Source organism: Danio aesculapii, chromosome 10 (assembly GCF_903798145.1).
Source record: "Danio aesculapii chromosome 10, fDanAes4.1, whole genome shotgun sequence".
NCBI lineage: Eukaryota > Metazoa > Chordata > Actinopteri > Cypriniformes > Danionidae > Danio > Danio aesculapii.
In genome coordinates this window covers 33,712,257-33,729,321 of record NC_079444.1, presented here as the reverse complement: position 1 = coordinate 33,729,321, position 17,065 = coordinate 33,712,257, and the positions used below count along the sequence as shown (strand labels likewise).

Sequence of the window (17,065 nt, the reverse complement as noted above, 5' to 3'; positions counted from 1 at the left end):
TAGTCTATTGAGATCAAATCAACTTGTTTTGGTTTTTTTATGTTGTTCTGAAACTTGCTATTAATTTACTCAACCCTCAGGTGACATTTTTCATCAGCAGAACACAGCTGAACTGTGGAACTTGGTGATTAATAAATTGCAAGTTGAGAATAACATTTAGTTTTATGCACAGATTGATCTGTCACTTCATAAGACCTTATTAGGATTTAGATTTTTAATGCATATGTTTTTTGGGACTGTCAAAAGTACTTTTAGCATCTCATTTGCATTTTATGAATCACCAAGGACCACAGTTTCAGCTAAAAACATCATATTTAATGTTCTGCTTATTCTGCATCCCTAATCCTACCCAAAATCTAACCCAACCTCTACCTTACTAAGTACTAATGAAGAGTTAATTAGTAGTTTATTAAGCTAGTAGTGTTAGTTAATGGTTTGTTAATACCATTAATTGTGACCTAAACTAAAATGTTTTTAAGATATTGTATTTCAACGGGACATTGCTGGTTAAATAATTAAATAAATAAATATAGATTCTTAAAAGAATCATTTTTATACTACAATGCTTAAAGAATATTTCAATGTTTGCATTCCACAAAACATTCTTTACAGTAAATGGATTTGTCAACAAGTTTCCTTCGGCTAGTCTATAGATAGTATAACATCAGATTACAGTAACAATTTTGATTCTACATGTATGATTACATGTGAAGTTCATTATAATATTTTATATTATATTATAACTAAATGCATAAAACCCTTTGCTAGTAGTGTTAGTTAATGGTTTGTTAATACTATGAATTGTGACCTAAACTAAAGTGTTACCGAGATATTGTATTTCAACGCATATGCAATGTAACTTAAATTCAACAAACAGACCATCAAAATAAAGTGTGACCATTTTACTAGAAGGATTTTACTAGATATTAAATTGCCGTGCTCTGTTAAACATCATTTTGAAATATTAAAAAAAATATATATATAAATATATATACATAAATCTTCTAAAGAAACACGCCGTTGTTAAACCACGTGGTCAAAAAATTTATAATTGCACTTTTAAACATATCCAGTGTTGCAGAAATACAGATAACATACCTGGAATCTCAACCTTCATCAGAGAGAGCGTTTTGACCAAAAATATGGGTATCCAGCAGAGGGCGTCAGAGAACACAATAAAGAAAAAGCGATTCGCCACAGCCACATCCTTGTGTAGTCGACTGCGCACATCTGTGGCGTTAATGCCCGTTTTATAAATGGAGCAAAACATGCTGGAGTAGGAAATGACGATCACCAGAAACGCCACCAGATTGAGACCTGTGAAAACACAATACACAAACGCTTAAGGATATGCGCATGAGGACTGAAATAAGCAGGACTAATGTGAATGCTGAATTAAACAGTAACCTAAGGGTGACCAGGCAGTCCATTTAACCAAAAAGTAACCATTTGACCAGTCAGTAAAATGTAAATACATGCAGATTTCACAATGCGATTGTTTTGCTTTTGCTGTTTTAAATGCTTTTTTAATGCTGATATTTCAATAAAATAATGATGTAATCACTTATTTTGGCAATATGTTAACAAAATATAAAAAATATATATAGTCCTTGGCCGACTGCCTAGTTTGACAATGAAAGCTTACATATATTATTATTATATCACACAATGCATAATATTATATTATATCTTGTACTTTAATTGATTTTATAATGAAATATATAAAAAATACTTGAATATGTTAAAGGCTCAAACCAAGAAATATCCCAATGAAGTATCCTTTGGCTTCTCTATAGATAGTATAACATCAGATTACAGCTAATTTTGTAAAAACTAAATACATGAAAACCCTTTGAAGAGACTTATAAAAATAAAGACAAACCAATAAATATCCCATATTATATTATGTTATATTACACTACCTGATGAGAGTTTTATTGCCTATTTTAGGATGAACAAATAATAACGAGTTCTAGTCGATCATTTGGTATCAGAAATGGCAACTATAATGCCTCTAGATTATGTTTATGTTTATTTTATCAAAATAAAATATGATCATGCCTTGATTTTTAATTATTTAAATAGGACAGTAAGGTTTGACTTTGCTTCGACAAAAGTCTTGCCATTTTACAGAAATTATGTTTATGCAGCGGATGCCCTTCCAAAGGTAGACCCATCTCTGGGAAACATCCATACACACTCACCCACACTCATACACTATGGACAATTTAGCTTACCCAATTCACCTGTACCACATGTCTTTGGACTGTGGGGGAAACCGGAGCACCCACAGGAAACCAACGCGAACGCAGGGAGAACATGCAAACTCCACACAGATTCGCCAACCGACCCAGCCGAGGCTCAAACCAGCGACCTTCTTGCTGTGAGGCGACAGCACTACCTACTGCGCCACATGTCGCATATTATATTATATTATATTATATTATATTATATTATATTATATTATATTATATTATATTATATTATATTATATTATATTATATTATATTATATTACATGATAACACTTTAATAGATTAGCAAAAATAAAGACTCAAACCAACAAATATCTCAGTGAAGAATCCCTTGGACATTGGTTTTTCTATATAATTTAGATTATATGATTATAACATGTGAAGGATTTTATATTATATTATATTATATTATATTATATTATATTATATTATATTATATTATATTATATTATATTATATTATATTATATTATATTATATTATATTATATTATATTATATTACATTATATTATGTTACAATATAACTAAATACATAAAAACACTTGAATAGATTATCAAAAATAAAGAGTCAAACCAAGAAATATCCCAGTGGAGTATCCTTTGGCCGTTGGTTTCTCCAGCCTATCGGAGTGGAGAGGGAAACAAACTCCATTTCGCCCGTAATAATTCCCGAACAGGTCTTCATTTAACAAGGGAACAGCTGCTATGACAAATCCCAGAAACCAGATGAAAGCCAGAATCAGCACCGTCTGCAGCTTGGCAGGTCTCAGATGGCTAAACGGGAAAACAATGACCAGGAATTTCTCTAATGTCAAGTAGGTTAGGAGGAGAACGGAGACTTCAGAGGAGAGCATGGCGAGAAAGCCAATTGTTCGGCATTCAACGCTGTCCATCCAGATCAGAGCGTTCCGGTTGTATTCGCCGCGGAATTTCACATCAAATATCCCCAGGAAGAAAAGGTAGACGCCCATCAGACAGTCAGCAACTGGAAAACAATAAAGCAAAAACATATAGTGCTTAGTATATAAAAAAACTAAGTTATAAAAAATAAAGTGAAATCAGTTTCATCAGAGTTCTGTTGAAAACCCAATAGCCCTTAAGCAAATAAAAAAATTGGTTTGTAAATTACTTAGGCAATATTATCACAAAATATATATAAAATATTTGTATAAATATATTTGAAAGAAATTTTTTTGCCATTTTTAACTATAGTTTAATTTAATACCGACAGTTATCCACAAATAATGTTTTTTTCATCTCAGATGAACGAGGTCTGTGACCAATCACAAATAGAAAACACTTCTAACTGAAAGAAAACAAGCTGACAAAAACATTGAAATCAATATTTGCTGACAATTAGCAAAATTGCTGAGTAATTTATTTATATAGCAAGTTATCCACAAACTTTTTTAACCTAAAAAGGCCTGTGGGCTGCAATCAATCATTTCTAAAAATAAATAAATAAATAAAATTAATAATAATTTCCATAAAGAAATACAAACTACTTCTGAAAGAAAACAAGCAGACAAAAACACTGAATCCAATATTTGCTGACAATTAGCAAAATTGCTGAGTAATTTATTTATATAGCAAGTTATCCACAAACTTTTTTAACCTAAAAACTGAAGCATGTGGGCTGCAATCAATCATGTTTAAAAAAAAAAATAATAATAAAATTAATAATAATTTCCATAAAGAAATACAAACTACTTCTGAAAGAAAACAAGCAAACAAAAACACTGAATCCAATATCTGCTGACAATTAGCAAAATTACTAAGCAATCTTTTTATTTAGTAAGTTACTTTTCACCTAAAAACTGAGTCATGTAATCTCAGATCAATGTGGACTGCGATCAATCATTTCCAAAACAAAACAAAAAAACTAAACCTAATTGAAAGAAAACAAGCTTTTCTCAGTTTCCATAACAAGATCTTTATAAGCATATTTTGTAGGCTGGTAATTCTGACAGGGAAAACCACAAGTGAAACAAGGTGCGGAAACCCCCCTGAAAAATCATCTCAAATTACCCAAAGAATGTTGTGATTTTGTTATACCCTGTGTGAACAAAGTCATTATGTTTTAGACAGGTGTGATAAAAACATTTTCAAGAAAAGGAAAACCCTCTCCGGACCAAAATGAGTTTCTTCCTCATCCAAGATGGATCCAAGTTGTACAGTTAATGTAACTTTAGAACAGAAATCAACATCCGTGCTCATTGCTGCATCTATATATGCAGTGGATGTTAATCTTGGCGGCGCAATTCTGTTCCTCGTTACTAAAACAAAAAACAAAGACGCAGTGTGACTAAAAGTGTGAAGTTGCCTGCCAGTTTATTTTAGGGCTTTCTTTCCAGAGGAGGAGTGAAAGATTTGACAGCTGCTCATTCCTAGTTCTCCAACAAGGCAGGCAGTCAATTTAAAAATACGGCAGCTGTCCTGAAAAGCAAATGTGTTTTAGGAATAATGTATGGACATGTGCTTCTTTTTAGCTTGACATCATTGGCATAGAAGCCCATTTCCAGAATGTAGGAAATCATGTATAAAATGGCTAAATTATGAATTATTTACTGAAACTATAACCTTAAAGTCTGGGTGAAGCAGTGGTTGCTGAGACTTTTATTTTGATGTACTTCCAAATGCAACAAAACATAGTAGGAGGTGTGGCGAGGCGCATCTTTTACTTGTGGCAAACTAACGGTAGGAGGGGCATGGTTAATTTAATTCAATTCAGTTCAATGTTTATTTCTATAGCGCTTTTACAATGTAGATTGTGTCAAAGCAGCTTAACATAGAACTTCTAGTAAACTAAAGCTGTGTCAGTCCAGTTTTCAGAGTTTAAGTTCAGTTAAGAATATTGTGATGAAGCTGTCAATGTGATGTCAACAGAGAAGGACCGTCACACTTGAAGCAAATGGTGAAAATCTGATTGAAGATTACCTAAACAAACACTTTTTTCAGTGGATTAACTTGCATGGAATAATTGTTCACATAAAGAGTAGCAATGTGCGCTAGCAAAATAAACATCATAAATTTTGATTTCACATGGACTTTCAAAGTCATAGCTATGACAGAAAAGGTTGTAATATTGTTTGAATAGCAAATCCATTCACGCCACTTTTTGTATTCATGAGTGTGCTAGTCTGAAAAGGAGTTGTGTTAAGGCACATTGTTGTCGCATTGCTATTTTGAAAAACTGAAATAGACTGTGCCATTGACCAACTTAACCTCATTCAATTTCACCTTTTGGACTATTATGAACACGGATGACGGAATTCCTTTCTAACAGAGGTTACATGTGCTGGTGAAAATTAAAGATACAGATGAAAGATACAGATGAAAGGTTTGCACTGACTGTGGGCTATACGTTGTGTGTTATTTTTGAACCCAAATGAGGACTAAATGTATGCTGTGTGTAGTTTTTCTGTAATTGAAAACATATTGGAGACTGTAAGGGGCTGTTTGTGTTCATATATGTTGCATTTATATATTTATCATTTATTCACATATCATGTTCATAGAAAGGTTAGTATTGAACATTTATACAGTACACAAGCATCTGTTTTGAGATAAGTGCTTCTCTTATGATGTGTGAACGACCCTTACAGCTTAACTTTGACAATTCCCCGAGCAAGAATGACGTCGACTGAAACTTTCAGTCATACCACTGATACCCTTTTGGCAGTGGAAACACAAGCCTGATAAAGGAGACCCGTACCGACTAGTACCGTACTGTATTCTACCACTTAGTGGAAACGAGCCATTAGTTTAGCTGAAATACAAAATATTATATATATATATATATATATATATATATATATATATATATATATATATATATATATATATATATATATATATATATATATATATATATATATATATATACACAGTCTTTCCTCTAGGGTTTTTTTCTGTGGCGGCAAGCCTTTTACAGATCTACCAACTGCTCATGGCATTATTTCAATGACAAATGTCGTGAGCGCACTATTACAAGTCTAGATTGCATTTATGTAATACGAGCATGCAAATCTCTTTGCTTTCCCGCCAATTTACTCTGTTATAAACTTCTTGCACACCCTCAAATATACGCTGCTCAAGTGCAGATTTTCTTGTGCGCTCTGAAATAAATGCTGTTGAAATGCGATTTAGTGCGTTTATGTAACGAGTATATCTTCAACATTTATTAGATTTGCTAGGAATATTTATGAATGTCTCCAATACACCTACAGAGCGGCATTAATGCGTCCTGAAGTAAAGTGAATGGCTACAAACTCCAGCAAGATAAAGTCACTGTATGCAGAACCATAGACCTTTATCTATTAATAAAATATAATTATGGAAACCGTGTTCATCTTAACTAAAAGCTACGCCGTGTTTGCTTGCCTCACGCATCACGCACCAGTCAGTCAGTCAGTCTGTCAGCACGTCACCTTAAAGGGTTAAACAAATAACGCACAGCACTACTACGGTTACAGAAAAGTTTGCGCTATTTTAATTCACATACCTTTTAATATGTTTTGGAGCAATTATAACCCGCTATTAAAAAACGACTGAATGTTTTGAATGAAAATCTGTAATGTAGCTGTGGCGGGATGAATTTTGGTGTGGCGCCCCACCATGGAAGAATGAATGTAGCGGAAACCATGATATATATATACTTATTGACCTATATAATAATAATAATATAATGGCTATGGTAATGTGTATTTATATAGTGTATTTATTATGTATAGCCGTACACCCAAAGCCCTTCAAAATCATGAGGGGGTGTCTCATCTGAAAGATGGCGCTCACTGTCAGTATAATGTCCCGTCACTATACTGGAGCATTGCGACTCACACAGACCGGAAGGTTAAGCGCCCTCTGCTGGTGATATCGCTGTGGCTATATAGCAGGGATCACTTGTTCAACTTGTTCCTGGAGGTCTGGTGTCCTGCAGATTTTAACTCCAACCCTAATCAAACACACCTGAACAAGCTAATCAAGGTCTTACTAGGTATACTTGAAAAACCCAGGCAGGTGTGGAGTTTGATCTCCCTTCGTTCTCGTGGGTTTCCTTCGGGTGCTCCGGTTTCCCCCACAGTCCAAAGACATGCGGTACAGGTGAATTGAGTAGGCTAAATTGTCCGTAGTGTATGAGTGTATGTGTGAATAAGTGTGTGTGGATGTTTCCCAGAGATGGGTTGCGGCTGGAAGGGCATCTGCTGCATAAAAATGTGCTGGATAAGTTGGCGGTTCATTCCACTGTGGCGATCCCGGATTAATAAAGGGACTAAGCCGAAAAGAAAATTAATGAATGAATGAATAAATAATATACTGTAATTCTAAATTTCAAACTGCTTAATATTACTAAAAAGTCAATTTATTACGATTTGTTTTAAGGAGGTGGTAAACATTGGCTACAAGAAACTACTGTTTTCCAATAACTTGCCTAATTAATCTAACTAACTAGTTAAGCCGTTAAAATGACCATTAAGCTGAATACAAGTATCTTGGTCATTATGGCAAAAACAAAATAAATCAGTTTGAAATGAATTATTAAAACTATTATATAAAATATTGTCCACATTAAACATCACTTGGGAACTATCTTTAAAAAATGTAACTAATAATTTTGTCTTCAACTGTATGTTATAATTTCACATTTATATGCCTGAATACTTTGTATAGCAAAAATGGGCTTCCATACAGTCTTGGCTAAAAGGTCAACTTCGGTGTAGTGAAGGTGAGCAATATTACTCCAGTGAGGAGCTGGAGGTAAAGGCCGAGCACTTTTTCTCACCTAGAACCTAATCTGAACACACTGATGTGGCTGAGATTAACAGAGCGGGTACAGACAGAGACGCTGAAAACTGTGAATGCGGCACAGGCTTATAACAACCCTCTGTGGTCATGATGACCTTCATCTGACACAGCACCGCACAACGAGAGATTAGTATCTGCAGATCATTTGATAACACTGTGAATCACATCTGCACTCTTATATTTACACACATACAGGTGAACACAGAAATGTTAGTCGTACTGTGAAATTAAAATGTTTTCAAATATTTCCCAAGTGCTGTTAAACAAAGCAAGAATATTTTTCCACAGTATTTCCTATTAAATGTTTTTCTCCTGGAGAAAGTCCTATTTCTCTTAGTTTGATTGGAATAAAAGAAGCTACATAAAAATAAATAAATAAATAAATAAATAAATAAATAAATATATATATATATATATATATATATATATATATATATATATTAGGGTAAATATTATTAGCATCTTTAAGAAATGATCTTAGATAATTAACCAAGTTATTCCTTTAAATCGCACCTTAAAGGGGACCTGAGATGAAAACGATCTTTTGTAGGCTGTTTGGACAGAACTGTGTGACATATTGGGGTGATATAAAGACAATAAGTCTCTTTTTTAAAATTTCCTGATGTTAAAATAGGATGCAAATCCCTCCCAATTTGAGGTCCCATTTCCAACGTGATGTAGGAGTGCCATTTCCCTGTCCACCAAATTGATTGACAGCCACGTGTTAACATGTCTCCGTAGTAACACGTATAATCATATCAACAAGACAGGACTGCACAAACCAACTGGGATTAAAAGATCTGTTCAGCACTCTGTGATCATCAGTCATCATCAAATGCGATCAAGAAGGAGTTTTACAAGTTTAAAACGTTTTTAAAACAGTGCATGTTTGTAGTGAATTACAGCGATTTTACCATCTTTACTTCATCACCACAGCCACTTGTCAGTACAATTATAAAAGAAGACTCATCAATCCTGGTTTGTGGATGTTAAATCAGGTTTTTTGTAATTAACATAACATATCCATACAGCAGTCGATATTAACGTGCATCCTGTCACATTTGCTGAGCAAAAACAGTGCAAAGTTGCGGTCTTGCAAAAACTGTGTGTGTGTGTGTGCGCGAAATTTGTAATGACATTGTGTGTGATTCATCAAAAGGCTTGAATTAACTCCACAACAAATACATCAATTTATCATTGGGAATGTACTGTAGTATTTCTCACAAATGTTACGTGAGATCTGCTTCCTTCATGTCTGCTGTTTATCTGACGCAGCCGAAGTGGACATTGAGGCACACTTTGACAGCGAGCAGGGATGACTAGCATTAAAGGCACAGGCAACAAAAACAGCTACAACGTGTTCAGAGCAGAAAAATCCAACATTCTGAAAGGTATAATAAATAATCAGATGAGTGTTTTGAGCTGAAACTTTACAGACAAAAGACTTATCTTAAATCTTGAAAAAGGGGTAAAATAGGTGCCCTTTAAGCTGAATAGTATCTTGCAAAATAACTAGAATAATATTACAGTCATCATGTCAATTTTTTTTAAAATTAGAAATTAGATATTATATAATTATTAATAAAAATGTTTATCAAATTTTTTTAAAAAGTTGAACAGCCTTGGGGAAAAAGTTTTGATAATTTTGACTTCAACTGTATATGTACACAAGTGAAAATGTCATGAAAATATATTTTAATAAATAAACTATATATAATGCAAAAACAACATTATTGGTATATAATAAAACTTAATAAAAATTAAATAACTAATTAATAACTAATATCAAATAACTAGGGCCAGACAAAATCCAGACATTTTTTGCTATTTCTACAGAGAATTTTGTAAAAAACCTGCGGATTTATGTGGAATTATTTGGGGAGTATCATAACTAAAAACTTTACATATGTAATAAAAAATAACAGCTTTTTAACTTTTATTTAACGTTTACTACACATATCCATCTAGATCCACTTATTTGGTAAACAAAGCAAGTCTATCATATGTCTACTAAAAGATAGAAAATATTACTTTACAAACTGTGTTGTAAATAAATCATATCAGTTAATCATATTAATCATATTAGATAATATTATTACTGAAATTTATTTAAAAACTGAATAAATACAAATTTACAAAAGTAAATAAATAGACTTAATGATGGGCTAAAAATCACCAGAAATCTGCGAATTTCTGTGCAAGGCAGATTCCGTGTCTACAAATAAAAGTAAAAATATCCCTACTATATTTTTATATCTTTTTTGTCATAATTCATATTAATAATCACTGTAATATTAATGTTAATTTTACCTCTTATAATACAATACAATACAATACAATACAATACAATACAATATAATATGATATGATATGATATGATATGATATGATATGATATGATATGATATAATATAATATAATATAATATAATATAATATAATATAATATAATATAATACAATACAATATAATATAATATAATATAATATAATATAATATAATATAATACAATATAATATGAGTTTTATAATTGCTTTAATATTAATCATTGATAATTTTACCTTTTTTAACATCACTTACAAACTTACTGTATATTTAACAAAATATGGTTCATCTAGAAGAAAAGACAGATGGCCAGAAATATAATCTCCCCAAGTCCCACGTCACATTGTGAATGCTCAGGAAAAGCCTGAAATCACAGTTTTCATGCGAATATGTACTATGAAATGTTGCCTGTCCTTCTGGATGTTTGTGAGGAAAACTGCGGTACTTAAGAGGAAAAAAAACATCAGCGAGCATCTTGATATGTGGAAAAATACATCTGTCAGAGATTAACTGAAGTGTTAGGAGATGTTTGTTGCTCAATACATCAGGACGTGATCGCTCTGTAACTTTAGCTTTTAAATACTTTCTATTAAAATGCACAGTGTTCAAACGAGTTTCAATATGAAACAAACAACATTTTCTAAACATGATTATAGACGCATGAATAAACATTCGATAACAAAGAATCAAACACAAACAAGCATATACACAAAAGCAGAGGGAATCATAATAGGCTTTACTGTCAGCTTCAGTTACTCTGATAAATTCCCTTTACTGTTACCCCTGGTCTTTCTAACATGGCCATTCATGAAGGCATTACTGGGCATGCTTTCTTTCCAGGAAAATCCTCCCTTTCTGCTATTGTAGTGTGTCTAGCCAACTTTTTTTTGTTGTTGGAGCAATTTCAATTCTGGCCATGTGGACTTTTATGAGATTGTTATAGACAGATGACAGCACTGTGTGTATTTGTGAAGCTAACTAACTCCAGGTTGCATAAAATAAATGGAAATGATTAACATTTATAAGCAATTTCAATTTTGATTAGTCTGAAGTCTTTTTCATTTGCATATTTCCCTTTTAAGAAAAATAAACAACAACCTTATTAAATAAGAATTGTTGCTTATTTTTAAATGTACAATATTATTTTATTTTTAGTGTAAAGAAAAAATATGACACCAATCAATATAATATTAATGAATAAAATTTAATCCTTAACGAAAACTAAATATTTAATTCAGATAAGTTAATGAAAATGTATTTAATGAATGAAAAAAATATACTAAACAATTACATTTTATATATAATTTGCATTTGCCAAAATGTTTTTAATGCAAACATATACCTAAGTACAAATATATAACTATAGAACTATAAATTACTATAGTATGCATTCATTCCTTCATTCAATAATTTTCCTTCGGCTTAGTCCTTTATTTATCTGGGGTCACCACAGCAGAATGAACTGCCAACTTACTGTATCCAGTATATGTTTTACGCAGTGGATGCAATTCCAGCCACAACCCAACACTCATTATTCATTGAACTATTCCAGCATATGTTTTACACAGCGGATGCCCTTTCAGTCGCAACCCAATACTGGGAAACACCCATACACTCTCACATTCACACACACTCATCCAATACAGTCAGTTTTGTTTATCTAATTCACCTATAGCGCATGTCTTTGGACTGTGGGGGAAACCGGAGCGGGTGAACATGAAAAATCTACACAGAAATGCCAACTGACCCAGTCGGGACTCGAACCAGCGACCTTCTTGCTCTGAGGCGACAGTGCTAACCACTGAGCCACCATGTCACCGCATGCATACATGCATACAATTGGTACTTTGTGTCACAATCATCAGTGATCCAGCCCTTGCAAATCGCTGGAGAACACTACACATCTGTCACTGAAATGGACTACATAGATATCCTATTATGCACCTCACTCACACCAGTTTGAGATCACCACTGATTGCAAACTCACAGCTGAAGCCCATCATCATCTGATTACCTAAATTATTTATTCACCACACTTTCACACATACATGGCTGAGTCTTGTATCTTTTAAGTGACCAGTTGGAAGTGTTATACTTGTCTTGTCTTGCCTTACCGTGTTTTTGACCCTTATTAGGTTTCTTGTTCATGTTGTTTTGCAGCTTGTCCTCACTATTCGCCTGTGACCTCAACTACTCTTACCTTACCTTACCTTGTCTGTACAACCATCCTTAAAGGGCACCTATTTTACCTCTTTTTCAAGATTTAAGATAAGTCTTTTATGATGTGTCTGTAAAGTTTCTGCTCAAAACACCCATCAGATTATTTATTATACCTTTCAGAAAATTGGGACTTTCTGCTCTAATCACAATGTAGATGTTTTTGCTGCCTGTGCCTTGAATGCTAGTTCTAGTACCCATGGTTTCCATGTGCCTGTCAGGGTGTCTCTGTCTCCGTCAGATAAACAGCACAGTGACAGACATTAAGCAGATCTCACATAATGTTTGTGAGAAATACTACAGTAACAACTTTCTCAATGATGATTATTTTATTTATTTGATGTAGAGTTGCAACGATGAGTCACACACACACAATGTCGTCACAAAGTTCACGCACACACACACACAGCAGACACACACACACAAAGCACACGCATTTAACTTTGCACAGTTTTTGCAAGCAAATGTGACAGGATACACATTAATCTCCACTGCTCTATGGATATCCGTTGTGTTAATGTACAAAATAAACCTGATTCAATGTCCACAAACCAGGATTGAGGCGTCTTCTTTTATAAATGTTCTGACATGCGGCTGTGGTGATAAAGTAAAGACGGTAAAATTGCTGTAATTCATTACAAACATGCACTGTTTTAAAAACGTTTTAAACCTGTAAAATTCACTCTTGATCACATTTGATGATCACAGCGAGCTGAACAGATCTTTTAATCCCAGTTTCTTTGTGCACGTCCTGTCTTGTTGATGTGATTATATGCGTTACTATAGAGAAATGTTTATACGCAGCTGTCAATCAATTCCATAGGGGGGAAAACCACACTTCTAAATCACGTTGCGGTCGGTCTCAAAATGGGAGGGATTTGGATCCCATTTTAACGTCAGGAAATTAAAAAAAGAGACTTATTGTCTTTATATCACCCTAATTTGACTGTAGACACACAATACCTACACACAGTCCTGTCCAAACAGAATTATTTTTTCTATTAAATTTATGAATATCTTGTATATTGTATATTTCATGACTCCATTATTACACACAAATGATTCAACAGCAAAATTGTTGCCACTTAACAGCTATTCGTTGGCACAACCAAATAGCTGGAATAATCTTCATTCAAGACAAAGTTATTTTCCAAATGGACTGTAAAATACATTGACTTAACTTAATGTAAGGCATCTTGCTGCACACCTTTTTTTGAGTTGACTCAACTTATCAACTTAAATCAAATCAACTCATATAAGCTATGCAGCAAGTTGACGTTTTTTTGACCAATTTTAAGTTGAGCCAACTTTTTATTTTATAAGTTTACTCTATTTTGATCACCACTGTAGACATTCTTTATCTCTTTATCTCAGTACTACTGAAGTCTCTGAAGCTGTTTTCATAACTATTCATACCTTTGTTTATTTTACAGGATCAATATTTCAGGTCACACTATTCCTCAATTGAATATCAAGAATAGTTTCAGCACTACTCACAGCACAGGACTTTGATGCAGGCTGCATGCAGGTTGTTCTCAGCTCTAATGAAAGAGCGCATCCCGATAACAAAGAGATTCCCAAAGCATGTGATGAAGGCCATAACCCACACAGACACCCGCAGAACCAGGCTGGCTAACAGGTCTTCCACTGACGAAATCCCATCTGTGTTAGGTTTGCATTTCCGTACATGTGGCGCATAGGAACAGTACTGAAAGTCCTTAAAATATCTACAAAAAAAATAATAACACTTAAACAAAACACACACAAATGGTGGATTACAAGCAGAGCATCCGGCTTATCCACATTAATGCACAGACCACCCAGTGAGAGATACGTACATGTGGGACAGATTCCCCATCGGAAGAAACATCTTGGTGGTTATATTAGGAATTTCAATGCCCTCCAGACTCCTGTTAAACACAAATGAGGGCTGTATTTCATGTGACACCTACTAATAGGCTCTTAAAACACATTCTTTTTTAAACCTGCATGGCTGGCACTTACAGAGACTGAAGCTGCACCAGGTGATCGAAGTGCCCGGCGTGAATATGGAGCGAAGGATTGTGGGATATGTTCCTGCAAATGGAAGAAATATGAGATGAAATGTGATCAGCGGAATTATAATTTTTGACCTTTTTAAAGGGGTCATAAAGTGCTTTAAATATCCACTTATAATATCAGCAAAATGTTTGCTATGTACTATAATACACTATTAATGAATTACGATAATACACTGTAATATGAACTGTATTTTACTGTAGGACAGTTATGCAGTATGTTACTGCATTTTAAAGTTGCATTGTGACATTTCCTGTATATTTTACAGTAAAGATGTACAATACTGTAAATACAAATACAGCAAGATAAATAGTGCTGCGAATGTAAATACAATATTTTTGATGTAACTGATTTACAGTAAGTTATTGGCGAACTGCTGCCAGTAAGTTACTACAGTAGGACAGTTATGCAGTATGTTACTGTATTTTACAATTGCATTGTGACAATTACTGTATATTTTACAGTAAAGATATACAATACTGTAAACACAAATACAGCAGGATAATGGCACTGTAAATGTAAATACAGTAATTGATTTACAGTAAGTTACTGGCAAACTGCTGCCTGTTAGTTACTACCATAGGACAATTATTCAGTATGTTACTGTATTTTAAAATTGCATTGGGAAAATTACTATATATTTTACAGTAAAGATACAGAATACTGTCGATACATATACTGCAAGATAAATGGTGCATTGAATGTAAATACAGTATTTTGCTGTAATTGATTTACAGTAAGTTACTGGCGAACTGCTGCCAGTAAGTTACTGTAGATTCTACAGGAAATTGTTAACAGCGTACACCATTTATACACTATTGTTTATCTTGCTTTTGACCCTCTTTTTAAAATTAAGAAAACATATCAGTTCTGTTTAGTTTAATTTACTTTTTCCTAGTTTCCCACTTATAGAGAGTCTCCTTGTTAGCTTATTTATAAGCTAATTCTTCTGTTTGGCTGTTTCAGTTTATCTCCTTTATTGAATCAGTAGACTTCACTTTGTTTGTGTTAGCGTGATGATTTCTATACTCTTGTGTATTCTCCTGCTTTATTACATTTTTTTTTGCCATTTCTTTTTTGGACTCCTGTTTGTTTTAATTCTACCCACATGTTGCGCTCATATTCAGGACTTGAGGGTAAATGCTAATTTTATAACAGGGTATCAGTTTTGCTGTTTAGGTTTCTTATTTTTACTTAAACCTATAGGGCAGAGAAATATATGCCAAAAAAAAAATTATATCTCTGTACTATTGGGCTGAACTGGGATATATATGATTATTAGCCCTGCTGTGAAATTTAAATTGTTTTTCAAATATTTCCCAAGTGACATTTAACAGAGCGAGGAACATTTTGCACAGTATTTCTTGCTATACTTTTCCTCTAGAGATAGTCTTATTTCTTTCAGGAGTGTTGGTCACAGAACAAACCATTATTGTTTAATCACTTGCCTAATTAACCTAATTACGTTTTTAAGTAGCATATTAAGCTGAATACTAGTATCTTGCTAAATAACTAGTAATATATTATGTACAGTAATCACGGCATAGACAAAATAAACTAGTTATTAGAAATTAGTGATTAAAACTATTGTGTTTAAAAATGTGTTAAAAATATTATCTCTGTTAAACATCACTTGAAATAATTGAAAAAGACAGATTTTGACAGGAGGACTAATAATTGTATGTCTTAATATTATCTAATATTATCGTTTTTATATCTGGATAAATGTAAAAATAATTAAATAATTAATTGAAATTTTGTTAATTGATTAATTGAAAGTTGTTGAATGAACAAATCTCCATATTAAAGGCTATGAGTGAATCACATGACATTGTAACATTACAACCTAAAAACAAAATAATGTTTATGTAAAGCAGAAGTAAAATTTGTCTATGAAACATCATTGTACATAACACAGTTACAGATATCATTTAAATACAACTGTAGGTTTAAAATACCACATATAATACACTTCTGCAATGTTTTATGAAAGTTTTGCCAATACTTTAGCAAAAAGTACATTTAGAGTATACATCAGAATATTTACACTCATATATTACTGCGATCTGCTTGTCTGGTGCAAAAAAAAAAACATGGCAGTACTCGTTCACTGAAGTTTGTTTCATATACAAGCGCTCATGCACGATGACAGCAAAATGGAAATATTTTACTAACTTCCTAATATTTACAGATGGTTTTGCACTAAGGAAAATAACACATCTCGAACACATTAAATAAGCAGCTTAGCGTATTTGTCAGCCACATATGTACAGTATCTCTCAGAGATATTATCAGAGCCATAACTATATCTTATGGGATATTTTAAAGCCCTTGATATAAAGCATGACTTAAGTTTAAGACACACTGTGGATTAGGCACTTTCCCCTTAGCAGCACACTCCACGCTCT

At 33.2% G+C, this 17,065-nt stretch overlaps 1 protein-coding gene across 2 annotated transcripts in view; it reads right to left on the bottom strand.

The window, feature by feature from the left end:
- rxfp2a (relaxin family peptide receptor 2a) overlaps positions 1-17,065 on the bottom strand; it is a 110,304-nt gene that overhangs the window by 3,472 nt on the left and 89,767 nt on the right. For both annotated transcript variants that reach the window (XM_056466823.1, XM_056466824.1), the window contains exons 13-17: positions 14,604-14,675; positions 14,438-14,509; positions 14,097-14,326; positions 2,829-3,239; positions 1,099-1,317 (exon numbers count right to left, since the gene is read on the bottom strand). In XM_056466823.1, the coding sequence (XP_056322798.1) occupies positions 1,099-1,317; positions 2,829-3,239; positions 14,097-14,326; positions 14,438-14,509; positions 14,604-14,675 (1,004 nt within the window). The remainder of the gene's footprint in view (positions 1-1,098; positions 1,318-2,828; positions 3,240-14,096; positions 14,327-14,437; positions 14,510-14,603; positions 14,676-17,065) is intronic.